General features: G+C 49.6%; 1 protein-coding gene across 1 annotated transcript; it reads left to right on the forward strand.

Moving 5' to 3' along the window:
- Positions 1-2,246: 2,246 nt before the first annotated feature.
- Phb (prohibitin) lies at positions 2,247-13,829 on the forward strand. The gene is given in 8 exon segments (XM_021176074.2): positions 2,247-2,307; positions 3,306-3,420; positions 5,452-5,613; positions 8,994-9,136; positions 9,326-9,442; positions 11,808-11,903; positions 13,471-13,608; positions 13,610-13,829. Coding segments are annotated over 7 exon segments (822 nt in total). The 5' UTR covers positions 2,247-2,307; positions 3,306-3,332; the 3' UTR covers positions 13,688-13,829.
- The last annotated feature ends 971 nt before the right edge of the window (positions 13,830-14,800 follow it).

Genomic DNA, 14,800 nt, shown 5'->3' on the forward strand with positions numbered 1-14,800 from the left:
GTTCTGACTCAGGAGAGGCGACACCCCAAAATCACCCACAAGAAATGGTCTTGCTGCAAACTGCAAGAGGATTTTTATTCAATAGCGCTCTCGGGCCCACGGTCATACACCACGCAGGGGTAGAGGACCATGGCGCACCGAGTAGCTGGATAAGGGGGTATTTAAAGGGAGAAACCACAACTCAAGGAAGTGGGGAGGGCGTTGTTGGAAAATACCAAAGATACCAGTTAAGAGTCACAAGGAAGTGCAAAGTCATAAGTGTCACAAGGAATACCTGGTAATTGTGCAGGTTATTTCTCAAGATAGTTTCTAAGAGCCCCTAACAATAGCACATTCTTTGAATGAACACTCTTTGAACCCAGGAAGTGGGTGGGTGGAGGAACGTCGCTATCTGTTTTATGATTAGCATACCTTGGAGCATTGAGTCACAAAGGCCACATTCCTAAGCCTGGGCCTAAAGGCCTAGAATTTTGTTTTTACGTTTTACTTTTTCACATACATTCTGAATTTGGTTGTTGTTGTTTTTGAAGACAGGGTTTTTCTGTATAACCCTGGCTGTCCTGGAACTCACTTTGTAGACTAGGCTGACCTCGAACTCAGAAATCCTCCTGCCTCTACCTCCCAAGTGCTGGGATTAAAGGCATGCGCCACCACACCAGCTTACATTCTGAATTTTTTATGGTGTGTGTGTGTGTGTGTGTATGTGTGTGTATGTGTGTGCCACGCCACATGTGTGTTGGTGCTCCAGAGGGGAGAAGAGGGCATTTGGATCCCTTGGAACTGGAGTCACAGGTCTCTGAGAGTCTGCAGGCAGCAGGCATAGCACCAGTCTCCCGGTACACTGTCGCTGTAAACAACACCTCTGCGCAGGCGCTAGCCCAAATCTGGCGTCAACCCCTCCCGAGCGGGTACATGTAACTTAAAGTGCCGGCAGACTGACCAATCCCAGGAGGACACATAGCCCTCCCCAGTGCTGGGGTGTATATAAGCAGTCCTCCCTAGGTTCCCGGCTTCCCGTAGCTGTTGAGAAGAATATGACCGAGTTGCGATTTTCCTTGCTGGACGAGGTGAGTGCAACAAGAGTCACCTGCCATGTGCTGGAAACCAGGCTTAGGTAAGAGGATAGAAGCCGGGCGTGGTGGCGTACGCCTTTAATCCCAGCACTTGGGAGGCAGAGGCAGAGGCAGGTGGATTTCTGAGTTCGAGGCCAGCCTGGTCTACAGAGTGAGTTCCAGGACTGCCAGGCTACACAGAGAAACCCTGTCTCGAAAAACAACAACAACAACAAAGTAAGAGGATAGATATCCTTGATTTTAGAGAATAGTAGGAGGAAGAGAAATGTGGAGGGAGGCGAGGAGAGGGAACAAAAACAACAGCAAAGGGGGCTGGTGAGATGGTTCAGTGGGGAAGAGCACCGACTGCTCTTCCAAAGGTACTGAGTTCAAATCCCAGCAACCACATGGTGGCTCACAACCACCCATAATGAGATCTGATACCCTCTTCTGGTGCATTTGAAGACAGCTACAATGAACTTATACTAATAAATAAATCTTTAAAAAAAAAAAAAACAGCAAATACACAAATTGTTGACAACAGGTGAACTTGAGAAGCCATACACATGATCTCCGTTCCATTTTTGCAATTCCTCGAATATAACTTGAAAAAAAAAAATGCCCAGAGATTTAGACCCTAAATCAAGAGCCTTTACTGAAGTATTGCAAGACCTGAATGACCGACTCCCTTCCTCTTCTTTCTAAGCCGTTTTTTTTAAGGTTATGGAGTGGCTTGGGAGATTAACATCTCACGTCCCTGAGGGCCGTCCTTAGTTTCTCTAGAAGTGTCTCAGTACATGAATTATTTCACCTCACCTTTATCCAAAATGCCCACCCATTCCTTCACCACCTTGTGATTTCCTCCACCAAGTGGAAGCCCAACTCCTTTCCGATCCAGCCTGCTTCCCGCTTCTGGAACCACCTCCTTGAGAAATAGGCACGTGCATATATTACCAAGGAACTACAACTCCCGAAAGGCTTTGCGGCAACATCCCATCCTTTCTCACCAGTCAGAAACGGGTTTCCTGAAAGAGCCCGTTGCTGCATGATCTTTTGGGAGTTGTAGTTGACCTCATTAAAGCCACAGAGTCCGCGGAAGACTGCAAAACACGTTTCCCAGAATGCACGTCGCTCGGCTTCACCAATTGAAGGGTCGGATCTTGAAGAGGGCGGTGGTGGGGGGAGGGAGGAGCTGCCTGGCGCACGCGCAGTAGGCGGAGCTGAGGAATTCATGTGGAGGTCAGAGTGAAAGCAGGTAAGCGTGGTAGGGACGGTAGAGGCCTCTGGTGCTATGTTCCTGTAGCTCGCCTCTGCTTTCCTATGTACAATGAGGGCATGGGATGCATGTGTGGGTACGCCTAGTGGGGAAGGGGGAAATCTCGGTCCAGAAGGAGATAGGAATGTGCAAGGGGAGGGGACAGGATGAGGAAAAATCCAGAAGCTAGTGGAAGTAAAAAGAGCTGGATGTCAGAGACGGAGGATAAATGTGCGTGGAGAAATCCCGATACACAAGCAGTTGAAGTCTGAGAAAGGGGAGGGCGGATTTGAAGATTGTACCAAGGGCGACGCAGGGGCGGGACATTAAAAAGTTCAAGGCTAAATGGTTTCTAGTTTGTCAGCTACGTGCCCCCACCCGCCCCGCCGCAGCCCCACACCTCCAGTCCTTCACCGCTCTGCCTCGCTGCACCCCTGCCAGCCCCCGCTTTCCTATTAACAGGTATGGGGAGGAGTTCTACAATGCCTTCTAGAATTCGGTCTCCTCATTCTAACCCTGGTTCTACTACTTAAGAGTAACCTCTCTGTGCACTTCAGCAGTCATAACCTTCATAAAGTAACTGAAGGTTAAACAAGGCTGTCGGAGACCGTGTAACTTAAATGTTAACAGAAATTGCCCTTTTTGTTGTTGGCTTCAGCCGTGTAGCACGGGTCTCTCTTGTGGCCTATTGGTCTAGGAAATGGGAGTGTGATTTTTTTTCTGTGTACTAAGTTCTTCGTGGGTACAAAGCATCGTTCCTACGCTGAGCCAAGTGTCGCAGACTCTTTCTCTGAATGGTTGTAAAGAAACACATCCACAAACGCAGACATGATCTACAGTTTGCAAGATGTTCAGTGTTATGGGGTGTTCAGTGAGTGAGTTAGGGCCCACAGGTGTAGACATATGAAAATGTATATTGAGACATGAACGCTGTGCCTCAGAGCGGGCTTTCTCTGAGAATCTGATGTCAAAGTATTTTATGTTTACCCCGTGTTTAGGTGTGAGTGGAAGCCACAGAAGGAGTCATGGCTGCCAAAGTGTTTGAGTCCATTGGAAAGTTCGGCCTGGCGTTGGCAGTTGCAGGAGGCGTGGTGAACTCTGCTTTGTATAATGGTGAGGCGAGGAGGAGGCAGAGGAGCTTTCTGCATAGTTTCTGTTGATCTGCATAGCCCATGTGTCATTCCTTTTTAAAAAAAAAAAAAAAAGATTTATTTATTTTATTTATATGAGTACACTGTCGCTGTCTTCAGATGCACCAGCAGAGGGCATTGAATCCCATTACAGATGGTTGTGAGCCACCATGTGGTTGCTGGGAATTGAACTCAGGACCTCTGGAAGAGCACTCAGTGCTCTTAACCGCTGAGCCATCTCTCCAGCCCATTTGACATTCCTGATGCTAGCTGCTGTGTGAAGGTGTGTGAGGTTAAAGGGGACTCACCTTCTGCTACCCCACATACTAGTTGTGTGTCATCAGAGGCCTGTGATCACTTAGGCAGGGGTTTTCAGCCTTCTGATGATTGGAACATTTAGTAGTTTCTCACTATTGTGGTGAAACACCACCACCACCATACAGTTCTTTTCCTTGCTGATTTACAACTGTGATTTGCTACTTTTATGAATTGTAAATATCGGTGTTTTCCAATGGTCATAGGCAGCCCCTGTAATAGGGTCTTTTAACATCCCCCCTCATAGGGTTCTGACGCACAGGTTGAAAGCCACTAACTTAGAGGCTTTGTTCAAGGGGAGCCCTCCTGTCCAATGTTTTAGAACTTTAGCCACTTTGAAATGATGACAAGAGGTGACAGGAGCCCATTGGTTCTCTTCCTTATTTGCATGAAGTATCTTGGCAACATCTCTAGACCAGTTTGATAGACTGTGTCCTGAGAAAGGTTTTGCTCAGCTGGTTGCAGAGAGAATAGGTTTTTGTTTAAAAAAAAATTTTTTTTAAGGATGTATTTATTTATTCTATGTATGAGTATACTATTGCTCTCTACAGACACACCAGAAGAGGGCATCAGACCCCATTACAGATGGTTGTGAGCCACCATGTGGTTGCTGGGAGTTGAACTCAGAACCTCTGGAAGGGCAGTCGGTGCTCTTAACCGCTGAGCCATCTCTCCAGCCCAGGAGAATAGTTTTTGAGATGCATTGCCAGGTGTTGAATGGTGCCACAGTGCAAAGCTGTGAAAAAAGCCAGGCGGTGGTTTGTGCACAGGTTTAAGCCCTATCCTCAGGAAGCAGAGACAAGCAGATTTCTTGAGCTCCAGGCCAGCCTGGTGGACAGAACAAATTCCAGGGCAGTCCGAGCTACAGAGTAAGAACTTAAAACAAACACGCAGAAGGATGCCAGGCAGAGTGATTGCTTTCTTATATTCCCAGTGTTGGCAGGGGAGGGCTGAGACTGAGTTCTGGGCTGATCTGAACGATAGCCTGGGACCCTGTCTCAAGAGAAAGAAAAAGAAAGAAGGAAAGAGACCAGACAGTGGGAACGTCTATGTTTTAGGGTTCCCATAAGGATCCTGCTTCTGGGAACATCAGGTTAAGTTAGAGCCGGTATGTACATGTTGGCCCAGGATGATCTCCGATTACAGAACTCTGGGGAGGTGATTCCTGGAAGTGTGCTGGTGGGAGTTGGGGGTGGGGTGGGGTAGTTGATCAGAAATTCAAAGGCAGGCCAGCTCTTTAGAGGAGAAAGGGTGCTAGGGGGCTGCCTGTTACTGAAGTCCCTGGGGTGACATACGGGGCAGGAAGTGACTGTTCAGGAAGACAGAAGAAACAAACAGGCTCCAGAAAATTGTCTCCAGGCGTCCACACATGCATCGTGGCATGCACACTGCCCCACCTCACCCCACCCCCCAGTTATATGAAATTATTTCTAAATGTAAAGGAGAGGATTGCCAGAATGGCTCAGTGGGTAAAGACACTTGCTGTCAAGGATGACAGCCTGACCTCTGCAGTTGTCCTGTGATCTCCACAGGAGCGTCAGGGCACGCACACATGTGTACATACACACACAGTAAAATAAAGAACTTTTACAAATGTTAAAGTACAGAAAAGCAAGAGTCAAGGATCTTGAAGAGATAGGTCTCTTTTTGTTAGAGAGTGACAGGGTTTTTCTGACCTGTCATTATTATTCCTTTCTAGTGGATGCTGGACACAGAGCTGTCATCTTTGACCGATTCCGTGGCGTACAGGACATTGTGGTCGGGGAAGGGACTCATTTCCTCATCCCTTGGGTACAGAAACCAATTATCTTTGACTGCCGCTCTCGACCACGGAACGTGCCGGTCATCACTGGTAGCAAAGGTGAGTCTTGCCTGTGGCTGTATAAGGGAGATGTGGAGGTATACCGTGCTGTCGTGCGCATTCTAGAGACATCTAGGATACAGAGGTTAAACTTCACCTTATATAAGGATATCTGTGCTGTGTGATGTTGGCGAATGCCTTTAATTCCAGCACTTGCAAAGGCAGATGGATCTCTGACTTATCAGGGTAGCCTGGTCTACTTAATGAGTTCCAAGCCAAGCAAGGCTATGTAGAGAGATCCTGTCTTTAAAAAAATGTCTAACTTGGGTGACGATGCATGCCTTTAATCGGGTGGATCTCTGTGAGTTCCGTGCCGGTCTGGTTTACAGAGCGAGTTCCAGGACAGCCTGTCTCCACAAACAGAGAGGGGGTGGGGGAGGGAGAGGGAAAATCTCTAGGCAGATAGGCAGGAGTACCTGGGGTGTTGGAAGGCGGGGTACACCAAAGCACAGTGACCCACATGAGAACGCCATCCTGGGTATCTGGGAATCTGGAGGAGGCGTAGCTCATTTGGGAGAGTCCACACCTAGCATGCTCAAGTCCCTAAAGTTCCAGGTCATCTCTGGCGGCTCAGTAAGTTCAGTGCTAACCTCTTATATGTGAGTCCCTGTTTTTAAAAACGTAATAAAGCTCACTGCTTTGCATACTAACTTACAGAGTTAATTTAAGACTGGAGAGAGGCCAGCTGACAACCTGAGGTCAGTACTGGTAGGTCAGATGCGGTAGGGGAAGAAAACTGCAAGTTGCCCTTTGACCTCTACACACACCCTGGCTGTACACACCTACACCCACCATACACAATGCATAAATCAATACATTTTAAAGGTTAATTTAGAAAAGAAAAATTGTAGACTGGTAAATTGATCCTGGTACCAAGCCTGAGTTTAATCTCCAGAACCCACATTGTAGAAGCAGAGAACTGAGTCCTGCAAGCTGTCCTCTGACCTCCACATGTGTGATGGTGTGCACTCACACACAAGCACATAAAATAATAAAAATTGTATTCAAAAAATTTTTTTAAAATTCATAGTGTGACTCTCCTGGAGGTGTGTGTGTGTGTGTGTAGACTGAAATATATATCAAAGGTAAACAGAGGCAGCAGGATACATTCAGAGACAACTAAAGGGTTAGCCTAAGAGTTTCCTACTGGGCGCTGGAGGGATGGCTCAGTGGTCGAGAGCACTTGTTGCTCTTGCAGAGGACCTGGGTTCAGATCCCAGCATCAGGGGATTGGGTATAACCCCAGCTGCAGGGGAATCCAGAAAGCACGCATGTGCTGCTCATACTTAAACGCAGGCAAAACATCATACATTAAAAAGTAAAATAGAAGCCGGGCGTGGTGGCGCACGCCTTTAATCCCAGTGATCAGGAGGCAGAGGCAGGCGGATTTCTGAGTTCAGGGCCAGCCTGGTCTACAGAGTGAGTTCCAGGACAGCCAGGGCTACACAGAGAAACCCTGTCTCAAAAAAAAAAAAAAAAAAAAAAAAGTAAAATAAATCTTTGGGGGGAAGTTGTAACTTTGAGGAAATCTAAGTGCGTCTTTTGCTGCTGTGGTTGACCCTTCCCGTCAGTTCTTGATCCCCAGGGTGACTGTCCAAACCAGTCTTTGGCAGTTTGTCTGTCCCTGTGGCTGACAGCTTTCCTTTTGCCTTGTTTTCCACGGTCTCTGCTCCAGCAGGGCAGACCTCAGACTGCTCTCTCCCAGGCTGGGCCTCGCAGCCCTGCGCCTGAGATACGCTACTGGATACAGCCCTTACCATTCCCCTCCCAGTCAGCGTGCAGGCAGCAAAGGGAGCTAACTGGTGGGAAGAAGAGGGATTCCACGGGGCTTGCAGCGCTTGATGCTCCTGGGCAGATGTCTGCTCCTTGTGCTGCGCAAAAAGAGAAGGAACTAATAAGGGGCTGGAGAGATGGCTCAGCTGGTAAGAGCACTGACTGCTCTCCCAAAGGTCCTGAGTTCAATTCCCAGCAACCACATGGTGGCTCACAACCATCTGTAATGGGATCTGATGACCTCTTCTGGTGTGTCTGAAGACAGCTATAGTGTACTCATATAAGTAAAATAAATCCTTAAAAAAAAAAAAATAAAAGAACTAATAAGGACCTCAGTCCTCAGGAGGGCAAGCATGAGAACCAGTAACAGTGTGAGGAGGAGGAGATGGCCAGGGGCGTGTGGAGCACAGAGGCAATCTGCCAGCTCTCCCTAGTGCTGTTGGAGAACCTAACAAGTGAGAGGTTAGGTCAGAAAGAGAGGAGGGGAATAGGAGGTCTGTCTGCTGCTCCTGCAGAGTGCTGGGCCTGGCTTGCCTACTGACAAGAGGAAATAGAAGGTGGGACGGGGGTGATGGGGAAGAGTGAGGCTGGACTTAAAATCCTGCTTCTAAACTTTCCGCCCTTGGGCTTCCTGTCCCTGTTGTCTCACAGATGTGCTAAGTTGTATTTGTACCTTCGCTTGTTAAAATTGGAGATGGGCAAGTCCAGAGGTCACGGGCTTGTGTGTAGTTGTGAATTTCCCACTTCTCTGAGCGGCTGGGTCAGGACTCCCAACTCATGGCGGCTCTTGGCTAGTGAATTTACAGTGTAGCTGTGCTTTAGCTCTGCACCAGCCTGAGCTGTCAGGGAGTGGGTAGGGGCTGACTGTCTCCTGGATGCATGTGGATATTGAGCCTTTTGAATTCACACACACACACACACACACACACACACACACACACACCCCATTGGCTTAACGGCCTTTGTTTAGACTTTATCAGAAATCCTTACACATCAGTGTGCTGAGGTGCCACGTTCTCTCGGGTGTCAGGAAGCAGGCCCTGGATGAGTCTGATAACCTAGCCGTAGTCTTCTGTCTACGCGAAGGTGCTGTTCCATGATTGCTCCTCATTCTCACAGCCCAATCAATACACTCAGTTTGGCTAAGACCGGGTCCTGCCATTCGTGCACAGCACAATGGTACCGCATCCCAGGTCAGTGACTCTGGATGCTGTTTCCACCAGATCCCAGTAACCCAGGGCCCCCGATTCTGATGCGAGCACACACACCAGCCCTTAGGCTCACTCTAGAATCCTTGGCATTAGCTTATATGTTGTCTTAAGGTGTTCACAGTCCCAAACGCTCTTTGGTCACATGGTCTAAACTGCTCTCATCAGAGGGCGTTCAGCGTGCACTGAACTGCTGATGTACCCCCATCCTGGCAGTGGTTCCTGACTGGTGCTGAGTGCTATGCTGCGCGCTGCTGAGGAACTAGACGCAGCCGGCTCTCTCCTCTAGGGTCTAACTGAAATTCTGAATATGGCTGACAGTGGACTTAGAGTAGGAAAGTCATAGAAAAGCCCACCTATGGTGTTTGTGTCTAACTCCCATATACTCCCTACCCTAAGACTTGCAGAACGTCAATATCACACTGCGCATCCTCTTCCGACCGGTGGCCAGCCAGCTTCCTCGTATCTACACCAGCATTGGCGAGGATTATGATGAGCGGGTCCTGCCTTCTATCACCACAGAGATCCTCAAGTCGGTGGTGGTGAGTGAACAGAGTGCCACCTACAGGTGGCTGGGTGGCCAGGAGAGCATGAGGGTAGTGGTGGGTAGGTAGCTGGGTGGCTGGGAGAGCGTGGGGGTGGTGGGTGGGAGGGTTATAGCCATGAGTGTGCCGCTTGTTTCTCCTTCCTCAGTAACCTGACCAGATCTCTGTCCATCCCTCTGTGGCCAGGCTCGATTCGATGCTGGAGAATTGATCACCCAGCGAGAGCTGGTCTCCAGGCAGGTGAGCGATGACCTCACAGAGCGAGCGGCAACATTTGGGCTCATCCTGGATGACGTGTCCCTGGTAAGGTTCACGGGGTCACTGGGGGAAGGGCTTCTTCTCTTGCTTCAGAGACTGGCTTAGTTTCTGGGCACACAGGGTTAGGTCCCATGTCCACTTAACTGGGTGTGGGGCTTGAAAATCTGAAAACGTCCCAGCGTCTTGAGCCACCACCTCAGGTCTCTTTTGTTGAGCATTCTTTAGGTTTCATCTGCCGAATACATTTTCCTCTTAACTCTGATTGCCCCCATGCTCCCTAACTACTGAACTGTCTCCCAAGCTCCCTAGAAAGTGATTCCTATAGGCTTTGTTGGGCACAGGGAATGGCTGACTGGTCAGCCTGGGAGCGACTGGCAGTTTTCCTGTCTAGAGTAGGACCTGCTCAGGGATTCCTCAGCAAGGGAGTCTGGGAGCCTCTGGTGAAAGGCAATAGAAGGCCAGTGAGTGACCGTTCCTGCGCCTGGAGCAGAGGAGAGGGCGGGAGACACCTCCGAGGCGTAAGCAACAGTCACCTCCCGAGACTATACTCTCTGTATTAATGTGGAGCTGGGTGTCATAACTTCAACGGAAGGCAATATAGGAAGTATAGTGTTTCAGACCAAGGTGAGGGGAAGGGGTCGTGTTTCTAGAGTCTCTGGGAAAAGTCTTAGAGTGATTTGTCAGGTAACGAGGCAAAGTGCTTCCTGTTCTCTCTGTGGCCAGCCTGGGAAAGAAAGGCCAGGCTTCCCCTCGCATCCGCGCAGCTGTTCAAACAGCCATTCTCTGAATGAGCGTCCCCCTCCAGGCACGGCCTCCTTCCTCTGTCTCTCCTAGGGGAAGGGCATGTGGCTCCCTCTTCTGGCAGCATGCCAGGCTGCAGCCCCTGACTGCAGCAAGCCTTGCTCCAGGCTCTCCCAGTTAACACAAGCACCTTGGCAGTGAGAACACACGAGTAAAAACCTAAGAGAAACTTGGCATCTTTCTAGACTCTGACCACAGACTCCGTCCTGGGGAAATGTGGGCTGACCACAAGAAACCATAGCTAAGAGGTGTGAGAAGAAAATTAGATTTCCTGGGGAATTTGCTGCCCTCAGCTGGCCCTTTCAGAAAGACATTTTATTCTTTAATTACACATTTAGCTTTTCAATTCTTAGGATTGTATTTCCGAATCCAAGCTTCAGATGAGAGTCCAGGAGTGGATCAGGGAGAGTTGGGCAGCTGCAGGGTAAGATTTAGCTGGCGTATTGGCCCATGCCTGTAACTGCCATGCGTTCCAGCCTACCTGGGCTACAGGGTAAGACTGTCTCACAAAAAGAACAGAAACAACCCAATAGACGTGTAGTGTGAGAAAGATGTGGGGCCAAGATTTTTGCTTGTATTGTACAAGGCAGAGATGGGGGGAGGGGTGAAGCAAATCGCACTTGAACCTAAAGTAATTAGCACCGCGTGAACTTTTTTCCTAGACTTATTTTTTTAGCTCACATTTATGTTTTATCTGTGTATGTAAGTGTGCCACATGCATGTACCAGATACCCCGTGACTAGAGTTACAGATGGTTGTGCACTGAGAGTCAAACCTGTGCCCTCTGCAAGAGCAACCGGTGTTCCTAACCACTGAGCCATCTCTCCAGCCCCTGCGCCTTCTTCTGCAATAAAAAAGTTGGGTACAGTGACTCGCTCTAGGCTAGGCCTTAAGAGTGTCAAGGTCTGGTCCCTCTTCTGTGCTGTCCTCAGAGAGTCGCTTCAGACAAATAGTCCCAGCTCCTGAAGTGATTAGGGAAGGTCTGTGGACCTTCAGGCTGGGGCTCTCTCCCTGACCAATGGCTTTACCTGCCTTTCTTTTAAAACCTTTACCAGAACTACGTGTGTGTCAGGGATGCCATGACTTGCACGCCACCCTCTGTCTTCCTGTCTAGGGTGGAAGCGCTATGAGAAGGAAGGGGCTGGTTAATCCATAAGCAGAGAACGTCGGGCTCGCATCCCTGGGAACCAGCTGCAGCCCCTGCTCTCAGGGGCTCGGCTTCCCATCTGCCTCCCCCCACCCAAGTCTTGGAACAGGGCATGAAAAGCTCTTGGAAGAGCAATAGTCAGTGATGGGGGTCCTGGAACCCATGAGTTCCTTCCTCTGGGGAGCTGACTGATTGCGTAGATCCCTTCCAGTGTCCCTGGGCCCCATCAAAGCTCCAGGTGCCACTCTCCTCGTGGCGTGACTGAAGTCTGTGTAAGCACTGTGTGAATGGCTAAAGAGTGCAGAGGTGTGAACATGGCGTGAACGAGGGGACCAAGATGGAAGGGCATCTTCTTGTACCTCCAGCCGCCGCTAGAGCCATGCCTTGCAGTGGCCAGGAGGCCTCCCAGCAATGCTGTCTAAGCAATTACTGCCTCAGCTTGTACTCACTTTCTCCCCATAGACACATCTGACCTTCGGGAAGGAGTTCACAGAGGCAGTAGAAGCCAAACAGGTGGCTCAGCAGGAAGCAGAGAGAGCCAGATTTGTGGTGGAAAAGGTGAGTGAGTGTTCAACCAGATGGCAGAAACAGCCTTTCCCTCCTAGTGCTTGGCTCCTCCATCTGCCGGGTGGCCTAGACATTGGTCATCTGTCATCTGTCTGGGATAAGCAGAAGAGGATTGAGGGAACCGTACTCCTCCAATCAGTTCCAGAGTCTGTGGGGGCTGTCGGGGTTATGAGGTTATGGTCCTAAATCACTGAAGGGTCACTTATTTCCTACTTCCCAAGATCAAAAACCCTCTCCTACACATAAAAATGTTCCCCTGGCATGTTCTCAGCCTCGCTGAGGAGTTACTTTCACACCGAGGTTACATAGTGAAACCGACAGCAAAGGAGATCAAACATGCCAGATGTGCTTGGTGGGGGTTTTTTTCCCCTGTTGTCGAATCTTACCCAGATGTTTCGGAGAGTGACGGAACACAATGTATGTGCATAGTAGCCTCCTCTTCCTGACAAATGTAAAGGCTTTTTGCTATCTGCCTCTTCCTGCCACTAGCTCCCCTGATCTAAGGATGTTTAATCCTTAAAATGCAGAGCAGGCATTTGGTTGTGGGGAGCACACTCCCTGAGTAGGCAGGAATATGTTTCCCTTTGTGTCTACTGTGGCTCCGAACCTTAACAGGTCTAGTGCTGCTGGGTGATGTTGGGTGTGTAATAAACATTTGTTGAGCAGACGGCTTAATGTTTCAAGCTGAGCATTAAAGATGCAGCTCGGGGACAAGAGGGAAGGCTACGTGTTGAGTTAAGAGTCTTAAAGCCAAACTCTCCTCCCATGCTCTGAAAATCATACATCCTGATAGATGTCATCCTGCTGGCTTTGGTAGGGTGAGCCAGAGACATCTTTGGGTACATGCTGGAGTCAGAGTTTTTCACGGGTAACTACAAAGGGCAGTCACTGCTCTTAGGGCGCTTAATTTGTTTATTTGTGGTGCCAGAGGTCAAGCCCTAGGAGATGTGTCACTGAGCTACACCCAGCCCAGCTCTGCTAGGGTTGTTTTGGAGGGTTTTGGTTTTTTGGTTTTTTTGGTTTTGGTTTTGGTTTTTTGTCTGTTTGGTTTTTGGGTCATTTGTTTGTTTGTTTGTTTTGTTTTGTTTTGTTTGTTTGTAGCCCTGGGTGACCTAAAATGTCCTGTGTAAGCCAGGCTTGCTTCAGGCTTTCACTGAGCCGCCCGTCTGCCATCGCCACGTTAGTGCTAACATTACAGTTGTTAGCCACCACGCCGGGATGTCCTGGCTTTGATGGAAGTCATTTTGACTTGGCACTGGAAGGAAAGACAGACCTAAAGATTGATTTGATTCCAGCTTTCCCTTTCTGTTTCTGTGGCTTTGGATCAGCATATAAGTGACCATGTCCATATAGCCAAGAGAAGCATGTCCTATAGTGACACGTGGACATGAAGGGAACAAAGGAGACTGGGAGGACAGTTTTGACCCCATTGTAAGGGAAGAACGCTCCCAGGGGACCTTGCAGGTCCCCTCTGAAGGGGCCTGGCTTTGTCCTGGTTAGGCCATGGCTTGATATGAACGCTATGGAGTAATCCCAGTCTCCCATTCCTCTTCTGTAGGCTGAGCAGCAGAAGAAGGCAGCCATCATCTCTGCTGAGGGTGACTCCAAGGCCGCTGAGCTGATCGCCAACTCGCTGGCCACGGCAGGCGATGGCCTGATTGAGCTGCGGAAGCTGGAGGCCGCCGAGGACATTGCGTACGTACCAGCTCTCCCGCTCTCGGAATATCACCTACCTGCCAGCGGGGCAGTCCGTGCTCCTCCAGCTTCCCCAGTGAGGCCACCCGGGCCACGGCCTCCATCATGCTGAATGACGCCTTCCTTCTGCCCCACCCCAGAAATCACTGTGAAATTTAATGATTGGCTTAAAGTGAAGGAAATAAAGGTAAAATCACTTCAGATCTCTAATTATCAAACGAAGCTTTTATTGTTCCACTTTTTACCCTCTTTCATATCCAAAATTGCCAAGTGCCTATGCAGACTGGCCTTCCACCCTAGGCGCGGGCAGTTGGCAGAAGAAAGGCAGGGCAGTGTGTAGTGGATGGGCAGCCTGCTGGCAGCCTGCATAGGCCTAGGGCCTCCATTCTGCCCTATGTCGAAGATTTAAAGACAATGGCACACATACTTGAACAAAGCAAGCCCTCAGTATTTCCAGCCATTTGAACCTGGACAGATGCAACTGGGGAGGGCCAGAGGAAGTGGTCTATCTCAGTTGTAAGGCCCATCCCCTTTTAACCATGACCAGCGGAAGCAGGTGTGTGTGACCAGGGCATGGGGTGAAGCATCTGCCCATCAAGGTGGGTGGGCCTCATGTCGCTGCCCCCACCAGAATCCCAAAACCTGGATGGACTTGGACAGGACAAGAGGCCTGGACTGAGATGTGAGTCCCGTGGAAGACTTCCTCTCCACCCCCCACATCGGTCCTCTCAAATACCCAATGGGATTCCAGCTTGAAGGATTGCATCCTGCCGGGACTGAGCACACCTGCCAAGGACACGTGCGCCTGCCTTCCTGCTCCCTCTCTCTCAGAGATTGCCCTTCCTTCCCAAGGGCTGTGGGCCAGCGCTCCGAAGGAAGCAATCAAGGGGAGAAAACACAGTGTAAGCCGCTGTCAATAAATGACACCCAGACCTTCCAGCTGCACTCGGGTGTGTTTTCAATTTGTGGGAGCGAGAGGATCAGAACAGAGTGTCCCAGCAGTCATGTGTGCGTGCGTGTGTATTTGTGTCACCAGATGGGGAGGGATGTCCAGCAAGGCTAGAAATGCTTTGGTTTTAGGAAATGCCTAGCTGTGTGAGGTGGGTCCTACCCCATCCTGAAGTGAACTCTGGTACCAAACGCTGGGTAAGTTTTTTCATGAAATGAGTTCATAAGAAGTGAGGGGGGGGGGG

Source organism: Mus caroli, chromosome 11 (genome assembly GCF_900094665.2).
Source record: "Mus caroli chromosome 11, CAROLI_EIJ_v1.1, whole genome shotgun sequence".
NCBI classification, from domain to species: Eukaryota; Metazoa; Chordata; class Mammalia; order Rodentia; family Muridae; genus Mus; species Mus caroli.